This window comes from Corvus cornix, chromosome 1 (genome assembly GCF_000738735.6).
Source record: "Corvus cornix cornix isolate S_Up_H32 chromosome 1, ASM73873v5, whole genome shotgun sequence".
NCBI classification, from domain to species: Eukaryota; Metazoa; Chordata; class Aves; order Passeriformes; family Corvidae; genus Corvus; species Corvus cornix.
The window spans coordinates 93,398,794-93,422,647 of NC_046332.1; the positions used below are offsets into that span (position 1 = coordinate 93,398,794).

The 23,854-nt window shown below is 42.9% G+C and overlaps 2 protein-coding genes across 12 annotated transcripts in view; one reads left to right on the top strand and one right to left on the bottom strand.

Annotated features, from left to right (window-relative positions):
- CARS2 (cysteinyl-tRNA synthetase 2, mitochondrial) overlaps nt 1-9,125 on the top strand; it is a 36,340-nt gene extending 27,215 nt beyond the window's left edge. For 2 of the 3 annotated variants that reach the window (XM_039550003.1, XM_019282792.3), the window contains 3 exons: nt 1,653-1,751; nt 5,124-5,384; nt 8,129-9,125. In XM_039550003.1, the coding sequence (XP_039405937.1) occupies nt 1,653-1,751; nt 5,124-5,384; nt 8,129-8,203 (435 nt within the window). In that variant the 3' untranslated portion in view covers nt 8,204-9,125. Of the gene's footprint in view, nt 1-1,652; nt 1,752-5,123; nt 5,385-6,110; nt 6,338-8,128 lie in introns of all 3 variants that reach the window. The other variant, XR_005601576.1, reaches the window with a different exon arrangement.
- Nucleotides 9,126-9,328: 203 nt separating this feature from the next.
- The window catches only part of NAXD (NAD(P)HX dehydratase), a 52,429-nt gene continuing 37,903 nt past the window's right edge, over nt 9,329-23,854 (bottom strand). For 6 of the 9 annotated variants that reach the window (XM_039549953.1, XM_039549994.1, XM_039549983.1 and 3 more), the window contains 5 exons: nt 23,450-23,500; nt 23,264-23,368; nt 22,783-22,903; nt 14,132-14,252; nt 9,329-11,606 (listed from right to left, as the gene is read on the bottom strand). In XM_039549953.1, the coding sequence (XP_039405887.1) occupies nt 11,456-11,606; nt 14,132-14,252; nt 22,783-22,903; nt 23,264-23,368; nt 23,450-23,500 (549 nt within the window). In that variant the 3' untranslated portion in view covers nt 9,329-11,455. Of the gene's footprint in view, nt 11,607-14,131; nt 14,253-14,458; nt 14,622-19,700; nt 19,821-22,782; nt 22,904-23,263; nt 23,369-23,449; nt 23,501-23,854 lie in introns of those variants that run through there. The other 3 variants (XR_005601573.1, XR_005601572.1, XM_039549968.1) reach the window with 3 other exon arrangements.

Here is a 23,854-nt window from a genome sequence, read left to right on the forward strand (position 1 = left end):
AGCCGTTGTGACATGCTGCTAATTTTTTTGCTGGTTCCGTGTTCTTAACCTGCTTCTTTGCTAAATATCCATGCACAGACATTAAGCTAAACTGGGAAGTGGTGGTGGGGGTGGTTGCTGCAGGGGCTCTGGCTGGCGGCCCCAGGTGCACTGGGCAGTCTTGGTGGTGAGTTCGGCGCTGGGGACCGAATGGTTTCTGCTGTCAGCAGACTGTAACTGGCATCAGCATTCCTGCATGAGTCTGTCTTGAGATGGCTTTTGGCACATTAAGACCCTGTTAAAATCTCTCATGCTGGCACAAAGAAAGCATCTGGTAAGGACAAGACTTGAGCAATAAACACTATCTGAAGCACTTCTGGGTTCTCCATTTACCAACAGCTCCCTTTGTCACTCAAGGCGAGCATCTCAGCCTTGTTGCTGTGCTCCATGAGTGCTGGTGTCATCATGTTCACCATGTTTGTGCAGTAAAAGAAATGTGTACATGGTAGTAACTGGTTTTAAGAGAGAATTAGTCTGTTGGTTTAGAAATCCTGCCTCCTTCTGGTCCTGTTTTGGCATTGGCTGTAAATTCTGTCCTTAGCCTTATCTTTACAAAATGACACTCTGAGCAAATCCCTGACCTGAAACACTTTGCAGCAGGGATCTGTAATGGCATTACCACTCCTAGATAAAAGTACCCTCATTTTGTCAGTCACTGCTTGTTCTCTCTGAATTCCTCCTGTCAGTCATTCTGTTGAGAATGGGATGGGGCAGCTGACACAGATTTCTGGTTGGGGTGGTGGAGCTTATCTGGGTACAGCCCAGCTGTCTGGAGTGTTCCCTCTTTATAACTGTGAGTGTAGTTTTTCTCCTTAAGAACTGTGAGTAAATCCACATGACTACTTACTCCTCTCTCTAGCGTTCCTGCTAAATGTTTCTCACATTAGATGGCACACTCCTATTCCTTTCTCCCAGTGGCCTGCTCCAGCTCCTCCCAGTTCAGATCTTCCTATACATTTTAGACTATGGCTTATCTCAGGCCCTAATGAAGATGTCAGATAAAATCCAGTACTAGCTGCAGATTTGCTTGTGCATGTCATCACTCTTATTTTTTAGGCAAGGGTTAGTCCCTTAAATTGCTCTTCAGTCTGTCATTTAATCCTTATTTTATTACTGCTGCTGCTGATTGCTGGTGCTACCAGGGCATGACAAAATGCCATATGCTATCTCAAAGCGGTCTCCACATGGATCAAATCAATAAGATACTCAAAGAATTATTTCTTTTTAATCTTTTGCATTCTAGGTACCCATGAGTCTGGGATTTTGTTCTTTTTATTTTGTTTCCGTACACACAGCCCTCTCATGCCCAGAAGTGCTATTTTTAGTTCTAATTTACTGCACACATGTAATGTGTGGCAGCTTCACACATCTCTTCTCCTTGCTGCGCAGGCTGGTGATAAGCTCTTCCCTTCCCTCGTTTACTTAAATCCCTTCCCTTTGTGCTGTGAGGTGCTTTTATATCTCTGTAAGATTGCCTGTCTGGGCAGGTGTTCTGGTGGAGGTAGATCTATATAATTAGTAATAGTTTTCCCTTGTGGACTAGGCTACAGAGAGATGCTGGGTTCTGTAATATGTATTGACTGGACAATCTCTTTTGAGTGTTTTCTAAACAGGATGCTGGATCTCCTAGAAGCTCTGTTGTGTATGGAAGCATTATTTCCTATATAGAAGGCTTTTTCAATGCCCTTGGGATGTCCTTCGGAGAAAGACAGGTAATGAAATATATCTTCTATGTGTTCTAGTATATGGTAGCAGCCCCAGTGTTATGTTTCACAGAATGCTTTCTGAAAGCATCAGATGTAACAAAGTTATTTATGGTTTTAGTAAACCTTTCTGCACCTCTTGCAGTTTCTCCTGTGATGTTTTAGGAGAGTGTATAAGCAGGTGGAACAAAGTGTGGGCTTTTTAGTTCTTGGATACTCCCATGTGACTTCTGCACCAATTGTGCTGTGGAAATGAAAGACTGAGGAAGGAAACAAGAAAAAGTTAGCATTGGAGGCCTTTAAATTGTCCTGTTATGTGTCTGGCTTTGCCCCAGCTTTTCCTCTTCTCCCATATAGTTGCATTCAGGGTGGCTTTGATAGCTGTGCAAATATTTGCAATTGTGAGGGGTCCCACTCCTCTGCAGAAAGCCAGGGAGAGGGGCTGCTCTGCTTTGAGGTATGGGGAGGGGAGGACAGTGAGTTGGGGATGGGGCCCTTACATAACTAGTTCTTGGAAAGATAGTAATGGGGAGAGAAAAAAAAGGGAGAGAAAAGCTCAAAGCAAAGTACTGAACGGGAAGGAGAGTCATCAATATGGAGGTGATATCCTGATGTATGGAAAGGGAGCATTTAAAATGACACAAGGTGTTGGAGAATAGCAGGCTGTTCTTTGCTCCTCTACTGCTCAAATATGGAGCTGAATGCACAGTAGTGGAAAACTTTCTGTAGAGAAACTGTTCTGCAAAAATTTATTTTGGGGAGGGGGAGAAAAGAATAAGAATGTAAATAACAATTTTTGTCCTTTGAAAATCAGGCAGTATGGCAGTAAATGCATTTATTTAGTTTACCTCCATGGATTTTCTCCCAAAAGTTCTTTCAAAACGGTGGCTGGATGTGATTTGGCTGCGTGTTACTCCTCATAGCCTGTGGTTTGCATGTTATTTTGTAGTGGCATACTAAACACTTAAATTTCTTTGCTTGTTGGATGGCAAAGTCATTCCTCCAGATTCTGGGCTGTCTGTATGCAGGCTTCTGCTGCACCTGTATTTTTGCTGAAACAAGTATCTGAGTGCTTTTCTTTGTTGTAGGCTGTGCTAGTCCCTTTCTCTGTGGCAGGAGGATCAGCAGTAGATGCTGGTCTGAGATACACAGGCAAGAAAGGAGCAACTGATCAGACTCTTCTCTGTTCCTCTGCTCTTTCACCTTCCAGTAAATCTGTCAAAATCTTCATCAGAAAGGTCCATGAGTTACCACAATTTAGTAAACACAATGGTGTAAGAATTGTTTCCTGACCCTGAGACCAGCCACAACAACCCAGCATCCACCCTTTCTTGCCCCTTAGCCAGGTAGCCCCAGGCATGCAGCTTGCCAGGAGCAGTTCCTGACCACAGTGGTTCCTGGTGTGTGTGCAGTTTGGGAGAGAGCTGCCTGGCCTGGACACTGCTGTGCTAACAGTGCAGAGGATACAGGGAGTGGTGTTTGGGCCCCCTCATTTGGATGTTTGCATATGGCCTGTGGGTCTGTCTTGCTCCTGGGCTGGGATTCATCTCAGCTGGTCAGCCTTACAGTCTAATGTAGCTGCCTGTGCTTCTGAAGTCTTTGGTGAGGATAGCTCATCTCAGTCTGGTGGCTGTGTACAATAAGACCGCCTGTCTCTTTCTCTGCATTGGCAAGAGAAGATCTTATCCACAGGGAGGTAAGATGAATCCCTCTGGAAAGGTGATGAATGAAAACCATCATGCCTGTTTTAGAGCTGGGAAGCTTTTGCTCTGCCAAAGCATGCAGAGTGTTGAGTGTATTGCAGGTGCAGCCGAGGCCACTCTGTGGAGTAAGCAAGGGCCAGAAATTTGGGATCAGCCCTGAGAGGCTGCACAGTGTTTTATGTGGAAATCAGATCAGTTCATCTCCTAAAGCTGCTCCTCCTTTTGAAGGCTCTCACTCCAGTAGGTGTCTGGTTTGAACTCTTGCAACGGTGTTTGTAGAGGCATGTTTCTTGCTCCCATCATCATGTCTTTCCCTTCTGTATTTAAGTATTTATCCTGGCACATGTTACTATGGAGCATTTCTGGCACTTAGATTTATTATCTTCTTCAATCTCATAAACTTTTTCTTTGGTATGGTTACATGTTTTGAAAGCTTGGGGAATTTGCTGCATTTCACACTCTTATCTTCAATAGCTTCCCTGTCACCTCCTCCTCCTGCCCCTTTTTGTTTGTCAGTGACCTCTGAAACTCTGCTCCCTTTCATTCCCATCCTGCCATTCACTGACTAAACCCAGTCCCCTCTGGCTTTAATTACTCAGCTGCTCTTCCTCTCCCAGATGATGTTGCTGCCAGGAGCTTCGCCGCCGGCCTTGGTGCGCTTTGTGCTCCCGCTCTCATGTCACAGTGATAAAACACCGCACTGGTGTTCTCTTGTTTGTTGGAGGTTTGTCCTTTTCCTCCCCCTTGGGAGTTTGCCTCTAATGAGAAACAGGGATGGTCTCTCTGCCAAGAGCGAGACCAGGAGCCTGGCTGTGCCACTGCTGAGGAGTGGCCTTCCTCTTCAGCTGACTCCCAAGCTCCTGTCCTGGCAGCTGTTGGAGCAGGGCTCTGTAGGAGGAGTGAGTCTGTTCCCTTCCTGAGGCATTGACCAGCGAGACTCCTGCCAAGCCAGAGGAGGCCAAGGAAGCTTGGAGGTGGCTGAGGGGAGGAAGGGGCTCAACTACAGCCAGGAAATACCCACAACACCCTGTGTGCAGTAGCTGCAGCTCTGTCAGGATTTTTTGAGTGGCTGAAACTTTGGGTAATATGGATCAGATGAAAGTTCTGTGGATTTGGGAAGGTTTTCTGTAGATGAAAGGGAAAGGATAGGATAGACTAGAGACTTAAAGCCAAAGTACTTATTTTTCTGGGTTTGTGTTTCTTGAAGGCGGTCTGGAGGTACAGAGTAAAGGGCTGATGTATTCTCTGTCTTTGGACTTTTACAGCCAAGGAGCTGTCTGAACTGGTGGCTAGGCTTCCCTTGCTGTGTTGGATTCCTGTTGCCAGGCCTTTCTTACATCAGCTTGTCTGATCCCTTTTTAAGTTATGCACACTTCTGGCATCTCGGAGGTTTCCTGTGGCGATGAGTTCCCCACTTGGGTTATGCAGTGTGTTGTGTTCATGTGAGAGCACTCTGCTCCAAGGTAAAAGCTTTCTTGTGCAGGAACATGCTGAACTACTTCCAAGTGTGACTCCACTTTTTGTCCAGCATTAGTGAGATGGTGACATTTTAATTCTACCAATATATGGAAGATGCACAACCAAGAGAGGTGATAAGGCCTCACATTGCTACGGAGATGGGGTTGATTTTTTTAATATCATTCTCAGATGTTTGTAAAGCCCCGTGTTTGATTTCTAGGTGCCTGTGGGAGCAGACAAGTCTGCAGTGCTCTCCAGTGTCATTGAGGAGCTGGTGAGGTTCCGCACGAAGGTCCGTCATTACGCGCTGGCTCTGCCGGAAGCAGCAGACGCTGTGCCAGGAGAGGGTGCGGCGGGAGCCAAGGAACCCAAACAGGAGCAGAAGGAAAAGAGGAAGCAGCTAATGCGCGAGAGAAAACCCCTCTTGGAGGCTTGTGACAGTCTGCGTGGAGACCTTGCTGCCTTTGGAATCCACATAAAGGTAGAAGAGAGTAACCCTCTTTGTGAGAGTCTCAGTCACTTTTTAAGACAACACTTATTTTTGTCCTTCATTCCCCTTCAGCAGCTTGTGGTGGTGTGCTCTGCTCCATGTGTGACTGCAGTAGCAGGAGGTGAAAGTCAAGCCCTTGTCTGGCTATGCTGCTGCCTTCTCTTCTGCTCCCCTTCAGCCTGGTGTCTCCATGCAAGCCACTGAAAATCCCATAATATTCAGAAATCCCTAAGTTGCCCAAGTTAATTCAGAAGGAAGGGTGTGAGTAATGTGTGGAGTCTTAAAAAAGATTGCAAAGGAACTGGGAAGTAAACCGAGATGACTTGTGAAAATAAGGCCTTCCTTCTATCCTCCCCACCCAAAATAAGTCTCCATGAGAAAGCCTCTTCCATCTTCAGCAGCTTCATTCCCAACTGTTCCTGAGCCACAGGGGCTTTGCCCAATTCCTGTACCACTCCTCTCTCCATCCTGCTTTCAACTTTTAGCCTACACCTAATGCCAGTGTTCCTTTCCATTATCTCAGTGGCATCTCTGGCTTGAGAGAAGACCCTCTATGGCATTACTGCCTCCTCCTGGTTCCAGGGAGCTGCATTACTTCTTTAAAGTGCTGCTTCTTCCACTTCCTCTTGGTCACTGCCCTTCTTGCCTCCATGAGGCGAGGGTCAGTGTTGCTCCTTGTGCACAGAATAATTCTCCACATTCTCTCCCTCCATCCAGTTTATGCTGCTCATTTTTCCTTTGCTTGGGAACTGATCCTGGCAAGTCTGGTTCCATGGTTTTACCAGTGGGAGGATGGAAAGCACAGTGACATCAGGGAGTGACAGCACACATCCGCTGCAGCTGCCGAGCGTGAGGGCTGTGACTCGTCAGCGCTCCTGTTACAGCGGAGCGTGGTCGGCGCTCTCCTCTCTCGGATGACAGCGAGCGCGCCGACACAAACTGGGGTGAGGGCCAGAGCATGGTGGTGGTGCTGAGCTGCAGCTGTGAAAGGAAAGGGAAGCTGGAACATCTGCTTCCTCTAACTTGTTTGTAAATCCCCACTAAACTCATCTGTCAAGCAAGTTTGCAAATCCAAACAACTGTGCTGAGACAAAGTCTTGGAGAAGCAGCCTGCCTTTTCATCTATTGGAAAAATGCTGCAGCCCCACCTCCATCCTTTCACAGATTTGTTTTGGTTTGCTTTTAAAGGGATTTACATTTGAAAACCCCACAAATTAGCCAGGATTCAAACCATTCCATTTATTAAAAAAAATTTGTAATAACCTGAAGGTCAGCATAATATGTCCCAGAATAGATTGCTTCAGAAGACAAAGCACACATGCACTTACAAGCACACATAGCAAGCATCCAAAGCTGAACTCCTGCTTTTTTTGCTGATACTGTGAAAGTATCCCAGGGGGTGCTGTGAAGTTTGCTCACACCTTGCTTTTGCAGATCCCAAAGAGTCCTTAAACTGAGTGGTGCAGCTCTGCAGTTCCTCACACAGGCTCACCAAAGCACATGCGCAACAAGGCATGGCCTACACAAAGCAGGGCTCTCCCCACCCTCTTGCTCATCATGAGTCTGCCTGGCTGGGTCAGCTGATGCCAAAAATGCCCCAGTAAAACAGCCCCTAACAGGGGTCCTGCTTGCCTAATAAGTGCTTGAGGAAGTTACTTGAATTTCTCATTTCTACCCAGCCTCTCATTTACACAAAACTTTTGAGCCTCACACTGTGCATTCATTAATGCCTCTGCCAGCATGCTGCCCTCTGTCATGCGAGGCTCAAGCAAGCCAGCAACTTCTCAAGTACATGTGCTGAAGGAAAAGCAGTGGAACAGATGAAGCAGACAAGCCTCAGCTCCACCCAGTGCAAACCAGGAACCCGTCTGGTTTGAGGCAGGGCAGGGAGGGGGTGGCTCAAGTCGAAGCTTAAATTCCTTAAAAATCACCTTTGTAGAAAGGGTAATTTCTCCTTCAGGTTCTAGCTTGTGATTTCCCTACTCTGGTTTCGTCTGTCAGGTTGCTCAACGCAAAGGATGCTGGCTGAAGTTACATAACTTGCAACAGACTGATTAAAAAAATCCATGTGTCTTTTCTTGGCATTGTAGCATGCTTGGAAGCTATGTTACTAAGTGAAATGTAGTAATTAGGTATTTAGGCATCAGAAAGTTTTCATTTTAATGTTAAAAAAAAATTTCAACATTTCCACCCACTGTCATGAGTCAGCACTCATGGAATGTTATCATGTGTCAATGTTCAGATTAACTTTTATTTTCAACCACTGCAATCAAACAGCTGGTTTTAAATAGAATGTTCAATTTAGCTGTAATATTGCCTTTCAAAAGTATGACAGTATCTCATTACAGATACTAAAATCAACAGGCTTCTGTCCTGAGTTCAGAAGATCAAACACATTCAGCAGTATATTCTTACGTATTGAGTGTGTTTTTTCAGGAACATGAGCCCGTGAGACTTGAAAATACAACTGCATGAGTTGAACAGAAGCTACTCACGTGAGAGGCTACACCCCTCTGCAGCATCCCATGCTGAAGAGGTGACATTTCTACTGTGTATTTCTTCCCTCTGAGCTGCAAAAAATTGTCTAGTTTTGTTTTACAGCTGTGAGCATTATTAGTAGCAGTGGCATTCCTGTGAGATTGTATTGCCACTGGATGAATAGCTCTGCTGAGTGAATCTTGGTTAAAAGCTGTGATCCAGACTGGTGAGATTGACCTGCTTACTTTTTCTTACAGGACAGAGCTGCTGTTTCAACCTGGGAGATTGTGGAAGGAGGGCAGACAGAGAAGCAGACTGAGAAAAAAAGCTGATCCTTCATCCTTGGACTTGTTTTTTATTTCAGCTTCTTTGGCAACTATTGTAAATACTAATTCTTTCAAAATAAAATCTGTTGAACAGAATGGCTAAAAATGATAGCGTGTAATTTGAGCAAAACTGTTGGCACTACTGCTTGGTAAATAAATACAGGCCTTGCAGCACAGGTGGTGGAAGCATCCAGAATACAAGGCAGCATGGGAGCAGCTGCACTGACTTGCACAGACATGGGTCTGTTCTACTGCAGGAGCTGCCCCAGCCCCAGGCACTCTGTGATCTGCCCTCACCCTGCTGTGTTGGTGACCTGACACGGAATTTAAACATAGTGAAGGCAGAGGCAAGAACTTAGGCCTGTCTTTAAGGTGAAAACAATTTATTTTATACCTGTTGGTTTAAGAATTCTATTCCTCTCAGACATAGCAGTGGGGGATACTTTTAACCTTGAATTATTTCCATATTGCAGTGGTGCTGCTTTGGTCCTGTGAAACCTTCACCTGTAATATGATGGTATCCAGTTACCTGTAAGGCTTGGTATCTTCTGTTTGCTTCTGCACTGAATACATGGAGATGGCTCTAGCACTGGGAGTGCAGCATGCTCAGGCTCTCTCCAGAGGCGGGAAGATAAAATTAGTATGTTTACTTTTCACCTGTTCAGTTACCTTTTTGCTGACCCTGGCTGCTGTGGCTGTGGGCAGAGGTGCAGAAGCCTCTCTTACACCTGAGGTGACCTGTGCTCCAAGGCCTGTGTTGATATGGGGCTGGTACTTACCTGGTACCTGCACTTCCCTTAAATCAATTTATGAAAACATAAAAACCAAGAACCTGGGTTCATCTACAAGGCACCTGTGTGTTTTCAAAGTATCTGTTCAAAAAGATAAAAGGCTTTGTTTTATACTGAGAATAAAATGTGTAGCTGTTTTTCTGCTCCCTTTCTCCATTATCTGTACTTCCAGAGAAGCGTGGGCTGTCACTTCATCAGCACTGGGGCAGGTGCTTATTTGACACAGCTGGTATTGTACATGTGCTCGAGGCAGTGTTGTTCTAGCAAAAGAGAGTGAATGGGGAGCGGGCAGCTCAGCTGCTGTGTGAAATGGGATCGGCACACACCAAACAAAGTCCAGTCAGTTTGCTATTATTTTTATTTCCTACCAAAAGAAACTGCTACATTTCCAGAATGTTTAAAAATTGTAACAATTTGTATACATTAGTGAATAACAGAGTTACAACTTCTGTGTAGTTTTAAAACCAACACGGCATGTTGAAATCTGTACTGAGCTGTTAATTGGTTGAATTCACTTACAAATGTCATTTAGATTATAATACCACTGATGTTCTAATTACAAGAAAAAATTGCTTATTTTAAAGGAAAGGCAGTAGCTGTTTTAAAATCAGTTTTAACTTTCTGATTTCATTTAAAAGTAGTCAGGTTTCTCAAATACATTTAAGGGGAGGAAATAATAGCTTAAGTTTGCCCAAAGTTGTAGACAGTTTACAAAACTGCTTAAATTAAACACTAAAACTTCATCTCTGAAGAGTAGTCTGTGAACCCTCATAGAGCAACACAAGCAAACACTTAAAATCCTATTTTAAAAATAGGTAACTGGTTTAAAAAGAAAAAATGCATCAGGGTGAGGTAGTAGTCACAGTGCATCCAGAAATACCAACTCTAAGGGCTGAAGGGAAATACTTGGAGTAGCCTTTCTGATTCCAGGTGCTTTCTGCAGGCAGCTCTTGCAGGGAATGAGAACACAGTCTGACTCGTCTGTGAAATACCACAGTCAAGCTGCGAGCACTGCAAGAGTGGCTGTGCTGAACAGGCAACATCTGCTGCAGTAACCGGACGCGTTAATGTGCTTGTTCCGGCGCTTTAATGAGCAGGAACACTTGGAGCTGGATTGGAGGTTCAAGGGCAATACCCACTTAAATTTTCTTTGCATGAACTTGCCTCCCTCTCCACTGTGGTTTAGTCCCCACAAGCTTTGACTAGATCTCCAAAAATTTAAGGAATGGTCCTGTGCAAAATCCCACAAAGTTCTGCTTTACACCTAACGCTTGCCTGCTCTGCCAGTGCACCAGAGTGGTGTGGCCTTGACAGTGTCTGTCTGTCCTGCAAAGATCAAGCAAAAGCCTCTATGCTTTTTGCTCTAAAAACTCCTGCTTTCTGCAGTACTAAGTACTGCACCTGAAGCTCAAACACCGACCACCCTTTTTCTGTTCCTGCCTTTGACTTGCAGCGTACGCTGCCTGCACACTGCTAATGAAGGTACAGGTACTTGCCGTGGGCTGCCTTTTGTTCCTTCAACTTGTATTCCCGCTGGCTCATCACTTCCCACCTACGGATCTGTGTGCTGGTCTGCTCTGAGCTCTAACCCAGCAGGCAACTGGAGTTTTAACAGCACTTAACTCTTCCATGATCACTGAGAGCTGAACCAGTTCTGCTGGGTATCACCGAGTTTCTTGCGCCGCCTAGTACCTCTCCAAATGATAATTTCACAAGTTCATCGTATCCAGTTCCAGATGAGTCAAGACCAGAAAAAGAAACAGGAATTTATTTCTTTTTCAGGTGAGCCTAATTATTGTTTAATGAATTTTACTGCTAAGATGCCTATAGGTATCTTCATTCTGCCAAGGGGGAACCTTTTAAAAAAGTAACACAAGAAGACATTACAGGAAGGGGTGCCTTGTCCAAGTGAATGCTGCCTCTGGGACTGGGAATGGGAAAAGGCAACTAATTACATTCAAAATCTACAGCAACCCTCATGCATTCCCTTTCCAAAGAGGCTTACTTCTTGCTTCTTACTATACTAGCGTGGCAAAAAATGAAGTGCAATAGCTAATTCTAGACAGAGGGTCTAAGAATGACAAGTGACAACCTTGGTGCAATCCAAGAAATTCAGTTGAGCTGGTGGAAGAATTTTATCTAAATATCAAGTGCATTTTTTTGCTCTTCACACTTTAGTTATTGCTCAATAACTATCAAAAAGAACAGGAATACTTTCAGTTTAGTTTTATTATATTATAACAGATCTGCAACTACAGCTTATTTCAGCCAAAACATTTTTGTATCCCAAACTCTTAAAAAATATCTACATTAATCATATTTTTCTATTCTTAAAAATAAAAAATATCTACCTAACATACCAATGCTGCTACAGCACTTGAAAGGGTGCATTATGTAAATTCTACGGTACATGTAATTACTCTTGCAGTCACTGTTCTTCCTTTTCTTCTTCTCTGCTGTTTTGGCTTCAGGTTTCAAAAAGTTTGTTAAAAGCTGTTCCAACTTCTGAAACCATGTCAGAGGCTGTCATTGAACGTCCGAATTTTTGAAAGGCTTGGTGGTTAGACTGCCTCGTGAGAGAGCAAGCTCCAAATGCAGCCACTAGAAAGGGATTTTGACTGAAAGGAAAAAACCAAAAAACAACATTATAAAGAGAATACAAACACTTCTGTGCTATTTATAAGGTGGTGGACATCATCTTTGTACTCGTAAATGTTGGTCAGCATTACCAGGAAGGCCTCTTAGGCAAACACCTTCTCAGACTCTTGCACTGCAGAGCATCTTTGAACTTTTTTTAACAAATGCTTCCCTACCCATGGCACAGCATGTGACTGAGTGAGAAACACCACCAGGGCCAAAGCATGCAAAAGGACAACACAGGCTTAAAAAGTGGGTAAGGTGTTCCATGTCTAGCTTTACTGATGTGAAGATTCTTTCCTTCAGAGGAAGACCGAAGTCTCACCTGACAGCCTTTCAAGCCCCTTTTCTCTCCACTCACTGGGTAATTCCATTTAGTTTTGTCTTGCAGGGGTGGGGGAAGGTCTTGGGGATGCAGACAAGAGATGGATGTTTTTCAACAGGGCCATAATGACTGCTCCAGGGCTTTCATTAGATCAGCTTAAAAGGGGTACAGTGGCAGGTGAAGACCCCAACACAAATTAAGGCACACTGCTGAAATGCCTCCTGCACACTTACGAACTGCACAAGAGAGTGGACCCAGAACAGACCTCTCTCTAATGCTGAGCCTCGCCTTGAGAAGCCAGCACAGTCCAGAGCCAGCTCCAGCTGCCACCTCCAGAGCACCTTTTCACAGGCTGGGCCATGGGAGTCACTTCTGCTGCCTTAAAACAGAAAACGACTGCAGAACAGTTCAGCAGCCAGAGCTGCACTCCAGGTTCTGGCTGATCAAAAACCTCACAAAGCTCAGTCTCAGCCGAGCATTGCTGCCTGGCAGACACTAAGGACCTCCTGACTCCTCTGCCAAGTGAGAGTTTTGGGAAGAATCCCAATGTAAAACACAGGCAAAGCAGGACATGACTTTACAATTAGGTGTTACCTAAGCAGAATTTCCATGCACTCATCAAGGTGCAGGAGTATTCAAGCGACCTTGAGACTTAATCTTGGATGCCCAAATACTGCTCTGAAACAAGAGCTGTGCACAGGCTCCTTGGCTCAAGACAGCTAAAGCACCATACTCCAAAGGCATCAGCATCCTCTCTACTTTAAGTGAGGAACCCTACCTACTGTACCAGTAGCACCCCTGAGAGCCAGTGCAATCTCAGTGTTTGAAAATCCCTCTGTACAGACCCTCTGTGAAATGCCAGAGCCAGGCACAAACTGGAAGGACTGGCTGGATTGCCTACAGTGCCGTCTCCAAGCAGATGCCCTGACTCACTGAACCCAAAAAGCTCCTTCTTTCCTGCAACACACGAGGTAGGCAGGATTGGTACAGCAGGTGCCTGTGAAGGGTCACCTTAACACCACTGCAGGAGACACAATGCATCGCTGATGCCAATTACACTTTCCCTTCATCTATAAAATAAAGGCGTTTCCGAGCAAGCTGTTTAGAAAAGCCACAGGAGCTCAAGTCAGGAGAGCCTGGAGAACACATGATGTGTTTGCTAATCTTTCCAACAATTTAACACTGCTGTGCTGTACCCCATGCAAAAATGAAGTCACTCTTTTAAGGACTTAAAACAGAATTCCCCCTTTAGTGGCAGCTACAACTTCAGATACCCAGAATGACAAAGGAAACCAAGATTGTGTATGTTAGATTTCAGAATTCCGAAGTCTGGTTCAACTGGTCCCTCATTCCCCCCGGGGTACATCATGCAGTGTCCCTGTGGTAACACAGGCACAGGCTGGATAACTCCCATGCACATCTGATACTGTGCACCTGCATGCAGCATCCCAAAGACTACAGAAGGTCTCCACTCCTCAAGCTTCCAGAACTCATTACTTACTGAGAAGAGAGACTGTTAACTCCCTCACTGCTTATGCTCCTTTCAACTTTATTTAAAGCTGCTGCTTTCACAGAAAGACTACATGACTACCTGGGCCAGCTAGTGTGGCAGGAATTGACATAATTTAACTAAGCAGCCAACAGCCATCTGCATGGCTGCTTTATGTACAACCGAAGTGGACTGCCATTTGGCTTTATAAGAATTACTCTCTTTGAAACTGTATTTTATTTGCAAGTTTCAAAATACCTGCCCCACTGAATTACTCAGGCACAATGCAGGACAATTCACCAAAACAGAAATAACAAAGGCAAACAACATGTCTTTTGAATTACAGAGATGCTATTGCCAATGACCACCACTTATTTATCCTTCATACTTTCTGTCTACATTCAATTGTTTTGAAAACACCTACCTCATACATAAATATCCTTGCAAACAGATCCAGAGGCTGTTCTTCTGCCCCAGACTTGGGAGATGTTAGATTACTGAAGGGTTTGTCTTATTAAAATTATTACTGTTATGTAGACTGCTCTAGAACACCCTTACACTTTTAAAAAGTACATGGATACCTTCTTACCAAAACCTCCAATTTCATTTGGAAATTCACATAGCAGGTCTACAACAGTTGCCACAGGTGAACACAGACTCACAGCAATTAAGTTATTAATTAATATTCATACCCATTTGTTTTTTCAGCTCCAGCAACAAATGCCCAGTGTGCCAAGACTCCAAGAGAACCAGAAAGGAGGTCCCCCTGTCCACCACATCTCCGGCTGCTTCCTTCGTGACTGCACACAAGTACTGTGAACAGACAAACCAAAAACAAAGTCATGTGCTTTTCCCCCTCCATTTACAGTGACAGCACTGCAGCTGCAAGGGTGACCCTGAGGCACACGGCAACTCATAGTTGAGAGACTTAACACAGGCAGTAGAATACGATGAAATACACTACTCTTAAAAAAAAAAATAAATTGCATTAACATTTTTAAAAATACTTTTCTCATTACCTTTTAATCCTTTGCAAATAACATTGCACAATGTGCACGCTTTCTCCACTTCACTCAGGCTGCACAGGTGAGTTTAGTTATTCACATGCCATAATGAGCCATCACCCCAAACTGGACCGGGTCCCTCACAAAGTCATTGCACAAACACAACTCTTCAGCGTCTCTGAGTTTGCAAATATAAACCAAGGTGTTTACAAAAAGCAAATGCAATACAGGACTAAAATCTCAAATGTTCTACCACGTCCATCATGAAAATACTTTATTGAAACAGCCTTTTCCTTAGGCTTTGTAAAAACCACATGCAAGACAGATTCGTTTTTTTCTGCCAATAAACTGTGTCTCACCATCCGTATATGTTTCTGTCAGCAGTGTCACTGTGGATAGACTGTGTCAGGGTATCAGATGTTACATTTCTATTTTAAATACACAAAGGACCTTGGTCAAATTGATCTCTTTGTGCAGCTTTAACTATGAAGAACACGCAAATGGTTTCACTACATTTAACTCCTTTGTTATCCACTCTCAACAAGCCCAAGCAAGAAGCCTAGAGGACATATAAGGCACACAAAAAGAAAACAGCATCAATTCTGCTCCCCTTTACCATACTCTCTCTTGTGGGTATGTACCTAGCCCTTAGCTTCTTTTTTTGCTTGGCTCTGAAAAAAACCCCAGGACAGATTTATTTTCCTCTCCTAGGAGAATGGAAGAGCTGGCAGAATCATGACTGGCCAAGTGGTGATCCTTAGCATCTCCACTCAGCTACTGCAGGATTCAGGACTGTGCACACAATCACTTCTGTGCTGCTGAGCATGCCAAATATACAAGCAAAGGATAAAGCAAGACCAGGCATTGCTTGGGCAACAGCTCTTACCTCAAGCCTGGGCTGGGTTTCTCCAAACTGTATAAACAGAGCAGCCCAGGTGTTTTAGAGGGAGTACTGTCCATATTTTTAACATTTATAACCATTTTTATCTTTCAAACTAATGGAAAAAATTTACACAGAACTGAAGGACTTGCAGATACATCTTCCTAAATAGCAAATGGTAAAAAACTACATAATGCCAATGAACCCCTTCCAGTTCATTATGTGCAGCAGCGAAGAATTGCACTTCGCTCCCATTTCCTACCGATTCTTGCAGCGGTAATTGCGGGGCTCACGAGGCCAGGCAGTTGTGCGTGTTTGCTGCCACTGAGAGGGCAAAGATTCATTAGTCACCACGAGCACAGCACACACCACTGCAGCCTTGCCAGCAGTTCATTTTCCCAATCACTCTTCTCCCCTTCCCCCTCCCCCTCTCAAATTAAGATTCTGGATGTGTTTCTCAGTGAGCAGTAGCTAATGTCAAATTTCACAAGTGTAATGCCCTTCTGAGTTAGCTATCTGAAGAAGGTATGCCCTTTCAGGTGGCACGATTTATTCTCAGTTTTATTTTAAATACAGTGCTTTGGAGACATTATCTCTAATTCTACTACTTTGAAGATGCTATCTCACCAGATTTTCACTTTGAGGGCTTGAACTCCTGGCAGGAGGCAGGATGGAAATCCTCTGTTCAAAAGCTTTGGGGCCTTCTGACTGACAGCTGAGCACAAGCCCCTGCTTATTAGCTGCATGTCACCATCTGCCACTATTCTGTAGCCCCACAACCTTCCAGTCATTTTTGAGCTGTACAGGAAAGCAAGATCTCCTCAAACTAGGCCAATTATAATACTCTGCTAAATTTACCAAAAAAAAAAAAAAAAAAAAGAAGTGGTCTTTTGTTTGTGGTTTTAAAAAGTAAGTCTCAAATATGTGCAGACTACTTCACAGACAACAACAAAAGCAGACCTTTGTACTCTGCACACAGATGCTGGAAAACAAATCCATGGAATACCTTCAAAGAAGCAGAACTAGAGGAAATTCACTCGAATGAGGAGGGAAAGATATAACACACAATTCTTGTGCAGAGGCTTGGTTGATCAAAGAACATCTCAAAATAAAAGGATGATGAACATGACAACAGGCAATGGGAAAAGGATTTAAAAACATCTCTGAATTACAGTCATTATTAAAAGCTTTTAAAATATAAGAAGGAATCCCACAGTGGCATCAAGACAAACCAGCACACTGCCAAACCAACACAGGATGCTTTTCCCAGCCTTCTCCTAGAACAACAAAATAAAACTGCTGTCTTCACGCTCCCCGAGTGCAACATCCCCCACTGAATGTCTGAGCCCTGCTGAGAAGACACTTCCAGCAGTTCTTTAAGGACCATGGGGCTGAAGCCTTTACGTTGCACTGAGCAGTCACAACCAGTGGCAATGTTACAAGGCCTCAGTTAGCTGGACATGGCTGAACAGTCAGCTATGATGCCGAGAAGGTGGGCAGTTCTATTCCCTGGAAACATGCACAGCACTCTATCTGCATGAGGATGAAGCTTTTTTTGATCTGTTGTTCAGTGAGGCTGTAGCATGTTCAGCTAGGGATGGGCATGTACACGGTTCTTGGAAGAGCTGAGGAGACCAAGATGACTGGATGCAGGACAACAAGGAAACTACAAAGACTGAAATCACCACCATGTATCAATTTTGAAAAGGCAGCAGCCAGGGCCACTTAAGGTCAATTAGTCTGACACCAGTCCTGATCAAAACAACAGAGAGGTTCAGTTATAGCTCAACTGACAGAGTGTAAGAGACAGAAACACAATTAATGCTGGCCAAGCTGGCTGTTAGAGCAGGGTGTCCAGTTCTGTTTTCTGATGGGTCTGGGCAACCAAATCTGACGTCATTACTTCTCAAGGTGATGAATCAAAAAAAACCCACCTCAGTATAAGTAGCAGACAGTTTTTAAATGAAAACTGATTTATGCCAAGTAACTCTCAGGGGAAAAAAAAAACCTACCCAACTCCCTAGCACTTATCCATGCAGCACACATATACTAGCAGAAGAAAAGGCTAGATAAAATAAGTGTCATCACTGAAGAAATGCCTGCAAGGAGATCTGCTAGAGTCAGAAAAACCACAGTCCTATTCAACAGTTTCAACACAGTCTCAGCAAGTAAACATCACATGAATACCACCAGAGCTTTAGGCAGCAAATACAACACGTATTTGCTCACATATAATCACACAGATTCCTTATGTACCTAAATCCATGGAAGTAATTTGTACTGAAATGAGTGCAGCAGAAACAAAAAATTGAAGGCTGTCATACTGACAGAATACTGGAAAGTAGAAATTCAAGAGTTTTAGGCTCCAAACAATTCAAAACTTTGCCCCAGGCTTTCTGGGTCACTATGGCCAAGTCATTTAGTAGTGCTATGTTTAATATATTTCAGGCCATAAAATATTCTCAAGAAGGGCTGAAAAGGGAGTGATGGCAAGATACACATTAATATTTGTGAAAGCATTCAGACCATGGTGTCACACTTAGCTGTATCATTGCCAAGTTTTAAGCTGAAAAACTCCCAGCCCAAATTTTGCTGCTGCCAAAAGCCCAGAAGAATGACCTATTTATGAGTATTGTGTGCTTAATTAAAAAAACAAAACCACACATTCTGTTATGTAAATGAAAATAGCTGTCCTCTCTTTGAATGAAAAAAATCAGAATGCAGTAGTTTTGCTGACCTCAAGCACTACAAGTTAACTTGGAAGCACAGATTTTGATGTGGCTGTATGCAGGCAGCACCATTTGCAATGCCAGCTCCTAGACACATCACAGTTAGAAAACCAAAGTAGTAGAAAAGGCAGTGTGTGTCTGCTTGTTCCTGACCCACCATGTTCACCCAGTAGTGAAAAAAAGAAATGAATCTCTGGGGTGGCTTTTACTGCTGCATTTAGAGCACAGCATGTGAAATATGGTATAGTTTAGTTCTGATGATGGTCAGAAGGCTGAAGAGCCTCTGTGAAATACAACATTTATTGAGACTGCAGACTGAAAGACTGGAGATTTAAATTTAGCTCCTGAATCTCAGACATCCTGAACAAATTCCTTGCACTTGTTTTCCTCTTACAGAGGAGGAGTATTACACTCACCCTAATGTGGGCAGGAATCAATGTATGAAACATGACCATTTGAACTTCTGATATGACCCAACTGGATCGGATCAGCTAACAACAGCCACCCCACACAACAAACACACTCTAGTTTAATTAAAAGGCTTAAGATTTCCATTTTCTATGCAAATAATGTAGCTATCAAGGATCATTTTGCTCCATCAAATACAAGATTTAGACCTTTATCAGATTTTTAATAAAATCTCTTACTAATATACATCTCTGACCTAGCATATACTTATACTAGTAAGAAATCCATCTTTTTCCTTTTGCAAGTTAGTTCACAAAAGCATGTAGCTGGAGATCATGGACTCCCAGAAACATGTCCCAGAGTGCATATAGACAGGGAAACCAAGTTTAGTGACTCTGGCTGGGGAAACAACTCAACTGGTGCGGAAAACGTAAGTTGGCTTTTATATAAAGGGTGCTTATACTTTTTTATTCCCTAATCACGCTTTTAAAACTTAGGTAAGTCCTTGAGTGCAAGATAGAGCAGGCAACTGAAGTTAGCCGAAAGTGACCCGAATTTTACACCAGTTCTGTTGGACAGGCACAGGAGCCAGGGGCCAGGTGAACAGTGCCAGGGAGAAGCTGGCTGGGCTGCAGGTGCCATAGACCCCACAGTGGCACCAGGGACAGGAACCATCACCTTCCCATTTTGCTCATTCTGCAGAAGCAGGACTGGAGACAAAGGTGCTGCCTCTCAGTTAAAAATCTCGGTGAGTTTTGCTCAGCAGCTGTGAGTGAGCCAGGCAGTGACAAGCACTGAATAGATTCCTTTTTCCAGCTGTGTAGGGAGATGAATGGCTGGAATTAGAAGTAGTGCTTGGGGACTTATGGCAAGAGTTGGATTTTTACCCCATAGTCAGTACTCAGTATTCTGCCTCACATACTTCCTTGCTTCTCTTCACCATGGCTGCAGCTGAGCAACTGGAGAGAAACCAAATTTGGCTACTGGTTCTTGGGAAAAGTAACAGGATGGTTCCCATAAAAGCCTGCCTTTTGGAAGGTAAGAGGGTCAAACACAGAAAAGCTCATTATAATGCTTAAAAATGAAAATTCAAATCCTCTGATTCAAGGACCTAACCAAATTTTAAACATGTTAGGAACTAAGGCTGGTATAACCACACTTTATTATTGACCAGTTCTCCAAAGAATAATAAAAAAATAACCTTAGAGAGCTGTGCCATAGTGAATAAAAGCTGACTTACCTTTTACCCACAGGCTGAGTACTCATTCCTACCCTGGTCAGTGATGGCACTGATATCACCTACCAAGAGCATGGTGAAGCTCATCTTTGTAGAGCAGGGAATCAACAACTGTAGACCAAGCTATAATGTGAAATTGCAAAAGGAAAGAGAAAAGAGTATATAAAACTTAATTTAAAATCTTGGTGATTAAGTTTACAGGCCAGTCAGCAGCTCACTACTGAAATGGAGACAAATTTTAGAAAAACCTCCTTTATAGTGGAGGACTCCTACTGCTTTCACAGAAGCCAGTATGTGACTGAGGCCATAAGCAATCACCTGCACCAGCTAGTCTGGTCTGTGAAAACAAACCTCAGAGGTATCCAGACACTTCAAAGTTTGTGAATCCAGCAAAGTATCAGGTACACTGCTGTACCAGTTAATTTCTTTATCTATTAATAAAATCTTGTTTTGAATTTATTAAACTTCAGCTTCCAATCAGAATTGGAATCAGAGCCTCTCTGTGTAGATTACAAAGCTTTTTGTTGAGAGTAATTCTTCACCAACACCTTATGCCAAATCACCTGGTAACTCTTTCTGTCTTCAGGTAACAGAAGTAAACTGTCTACTGCATTTCTTACAGACTCATGAATAAAAGTACTGTGAAAATAACCACTACAATCACTCTAAGCTATAAAGCATTCACAAACCCAATCTCCCCTACTGCAAAATTTGGCGTCTTCAAAAAGCCTTCCTTCCACAACAACTAAGCACAAAACACTGGAGTTGCATGGTTAAGTTTGCAATTTCTCAATTTCTGTTTTCCCTGGAGAGCACTGAGACTTACTTTATTTTTCCCCCCCTAGAAAGCACACGTGCAGTATATTCCCAAAGGAGAAAGTTTAAAAGTACTGTAAGCAAACTACAGTGACAGTATGCTGAACACAGGAGGTCAAGCAGGAAATGCCTAGCAGATAGGGCTTAAGCACTGCAAATGGATGATGACATGATAAATAAAAGGCAAAAGGAGTACACAGATCTTTTCATAATGTTTGATTGTGCTCAGAGGACATTGGCCTGATCCAATAATCTGGATTTCCCTCAAACTGGAATCATGATGTATGTAGTCTTAGCTGCAAAAAAAATGATAACAGATCAAAAGAAGAGACAGAAGAAAAATAAGAGCAAAAAACCTGGGAAAGAATTCAAGGTCAGTGACATGGCAACATACTCCATGTTGTGGCACAGAGCACACAGTAGAATCTCCTTTCTCAATGTAATTTTGCATTTGAGAAACTAAATGACCAGCAGACTAGACCCAAAGAACACTATTGTTAAAAGGAAGCTGAAGTCTGTAGTTTCTGCAAAATTCTCAGGAACATTCTTGAAAGTCATGCAAACTTGACAAACACTTTTTGTAACAGACATTATAACCTGCTTTCTTAGCTCAGCAATGCTGCCTGTAATGTCTGTAATCCAACAAAGCATCAGTGATAGTACCAAGGTAAGAACAAGAAAGTAGCCTATAGCTGGACATCAATCAACTGCTATAAAGGCACAGAACTGTTTTTTATTTCAAAACAAAAGCCACTCCACTAATAGAAAAAAATATCAGAACACAACAGAGACAAAGAACAAGGTGGGGGGAAAAAATAAAACCAATAAAAAACCCCAAAAGCACACAAGACATACATGAACTTGTGTCACATATGAACACTCAAAATTGAAACTGGAAAGAGCTTCAGCTGTTTTCTGGTTTTTTAATCCTGCATGACAAGAGATTCACTGGAGACAGTGTCCTGTTTCTCCAGCAGTTGTGGGGACACACTTATCTCAAGAGTTAATAGTTCAAAAGGAGAACAGAGATATACCAGATAATGTACTCAATCTATAAGCGCTCACCCAGTCTTCCCAATGTTCATTTAAAAAGCAACAATCCCGTATAAAAAGAACATTGTTGACATAAAAGCAGAGAAAGAAGACAACTACAGTGCTCTAAAGCTCTCCAGCTGGCATAAACTGAAGTCAAGACATTGTATCCTCCAGCAGAGTTCATCCACCCTTAAGCCTGGCCTGACTGTCCAAGGTTACAGATCAAGTCTGCTATGGGTGCAATATGACACAAGACTTCCTGTGGGGAAACCTGGGTACTCTAAGAGGAAGGTCCTTTACTCCACAGATGTAACTATACTGCTTCCAGGTCCCAGCTGTTGCACAGTCTGCTAGAGTATCTGCACTAATGGGGTACGTGGAAGGTGGCTCTGCACAAACCAGTCGTACTTATGACATCTGTTTTCTGTTACAAAAGACTTCCATGGCTCCCAGTAATGAAAAATTGACTGTATATACAAAACAGTTTTGAAGCAGCATAAACATTTATCAGAGATTAGCATTTCAAGTAATTAAAAGCAGAGCTGCTGCCTGTTATGTATGTGAAGTAAGACCATGCAGTCAAAATGTATCCATGGCACTTGTGAATAATTTTATACTGATCACAGTAAATGATCAGTATAAAAAGCACCAGACAAGCAGCTAATTTTATTAAGTATACTTTAAACCATATTGGTATGTGACTGTTATAATGGCAATTAACCATATAATGGTTAATTTTTTAATTTGTCAGGGCTGCTGTACAAGTCATATACGTACATGTGGATCTGCAGCCCCATGATGGACAGCACCAAGGAACTGAGCAGGTCATGAGCCTCAAGACATCTCCACTTTTCACACACACTGATACATGGTGAGTATTGATACATTGTTTTGTATCAATTTAGCAATGACAGCTGCACTTACATAAACCACCTCAGCAAAGAACTTTCAAACAGTTCACAAAGATTAAATAATTAATTTCTCAATACCCATGGAATGTAAAACATAATGTCATTTAAATGAGAAATGAAATTAGCAACTTTTGCCAGCAAATAAATTTAGTTGCACTCTTAAAATATAAATTTACACAAATCACCTAAAGGTGATCTGCAAAGGCAGCAATCCCTCCAACCTTCAGGGGAATACAGCCTATTGCTATACACTCTACTGGACTATGATTGAAAGCAAACAGAACAGAACAATCACATTGCTAAGAGCAGAAGGCTTCACTTACCTTTCTCTCCATCTGAAATAAGATCTCTTTCTCCCTTTTGCACAACTGTCAAATTCCCCATGGCTTGGCTGAGTCTTAATACACATCCATGATGATCACTACTGTCTACGGGGTCTCTAAGCTACAACACAAGAATTCCATACACAGTACATATTTTGCTACTACAACATATTCTAACACATGCTACTTAAATATGCTTGGGGGGTGGGGGGGAAGGCAACATCATCAGTCTTCCCATGTATTTTTTTCTACACCCACTGCAGTGTTAAAAAATGCATGAGAATGGGTCTTCTTTAAAAAAGAGCTCTGTTTAAGAATATGCATTGTTGTGGCAATTATCCCATGGAATAAAACCCATAGAGTGCTTCCCTCACACATAAGAAACAGCACGTAACATTTAAGCCAGTAATAAGTTACTTATTTTCAAGACAAAAAGACTAAACTTGCACACACTTAAATACCAAAAAGGCAATCAGCTCACCATGGCTTCATACAGTCTGCTGAACTCCATGTAGTTTGGAGTAAGAATAGCTCGCTGGTAGCCTTGAATAAGAGAAGGCTGCTGGGAAATGAGCCACAGTCCATCCTGCAAAACACAGTAAGAAGAGCATTTACTGAATAGATTCTTAAATGTTAAACCACTGACTGAAATCAAGAAAATACTTACTGCATCAATAATGATAGGAATTCCTTTCACTTTCGATTTCTCTATAATACCCTGCAAAAAATGCAGATACTTTTAAGATGCTTGATAATTTCGATCTCTTAAGATACAAACCAAATATATACAATAAATCTGACCATGTAAGTTGTTTTTACAAAGTGATAGAAAAAAATGTTATGTTCTGCAAACTAATGTAAAACCTTTTTGTAGCAGGTAATTTTACAGTCACAATGTTTTCTCCCTGGTTTAAGTGTCCACAGAGCTGGTATGTGTATAGGGTACTCATGGCAAGGTTTTAGGAGGGGGAAGAGGGGCTACAGGACTTCTCTGAGAAGTTGCTGGAAGCTTCGCTCATGTCCAATAGAGCCAATGCCAGCCAGCTCCAAGACAGTCCTGCCACTGCTCAAG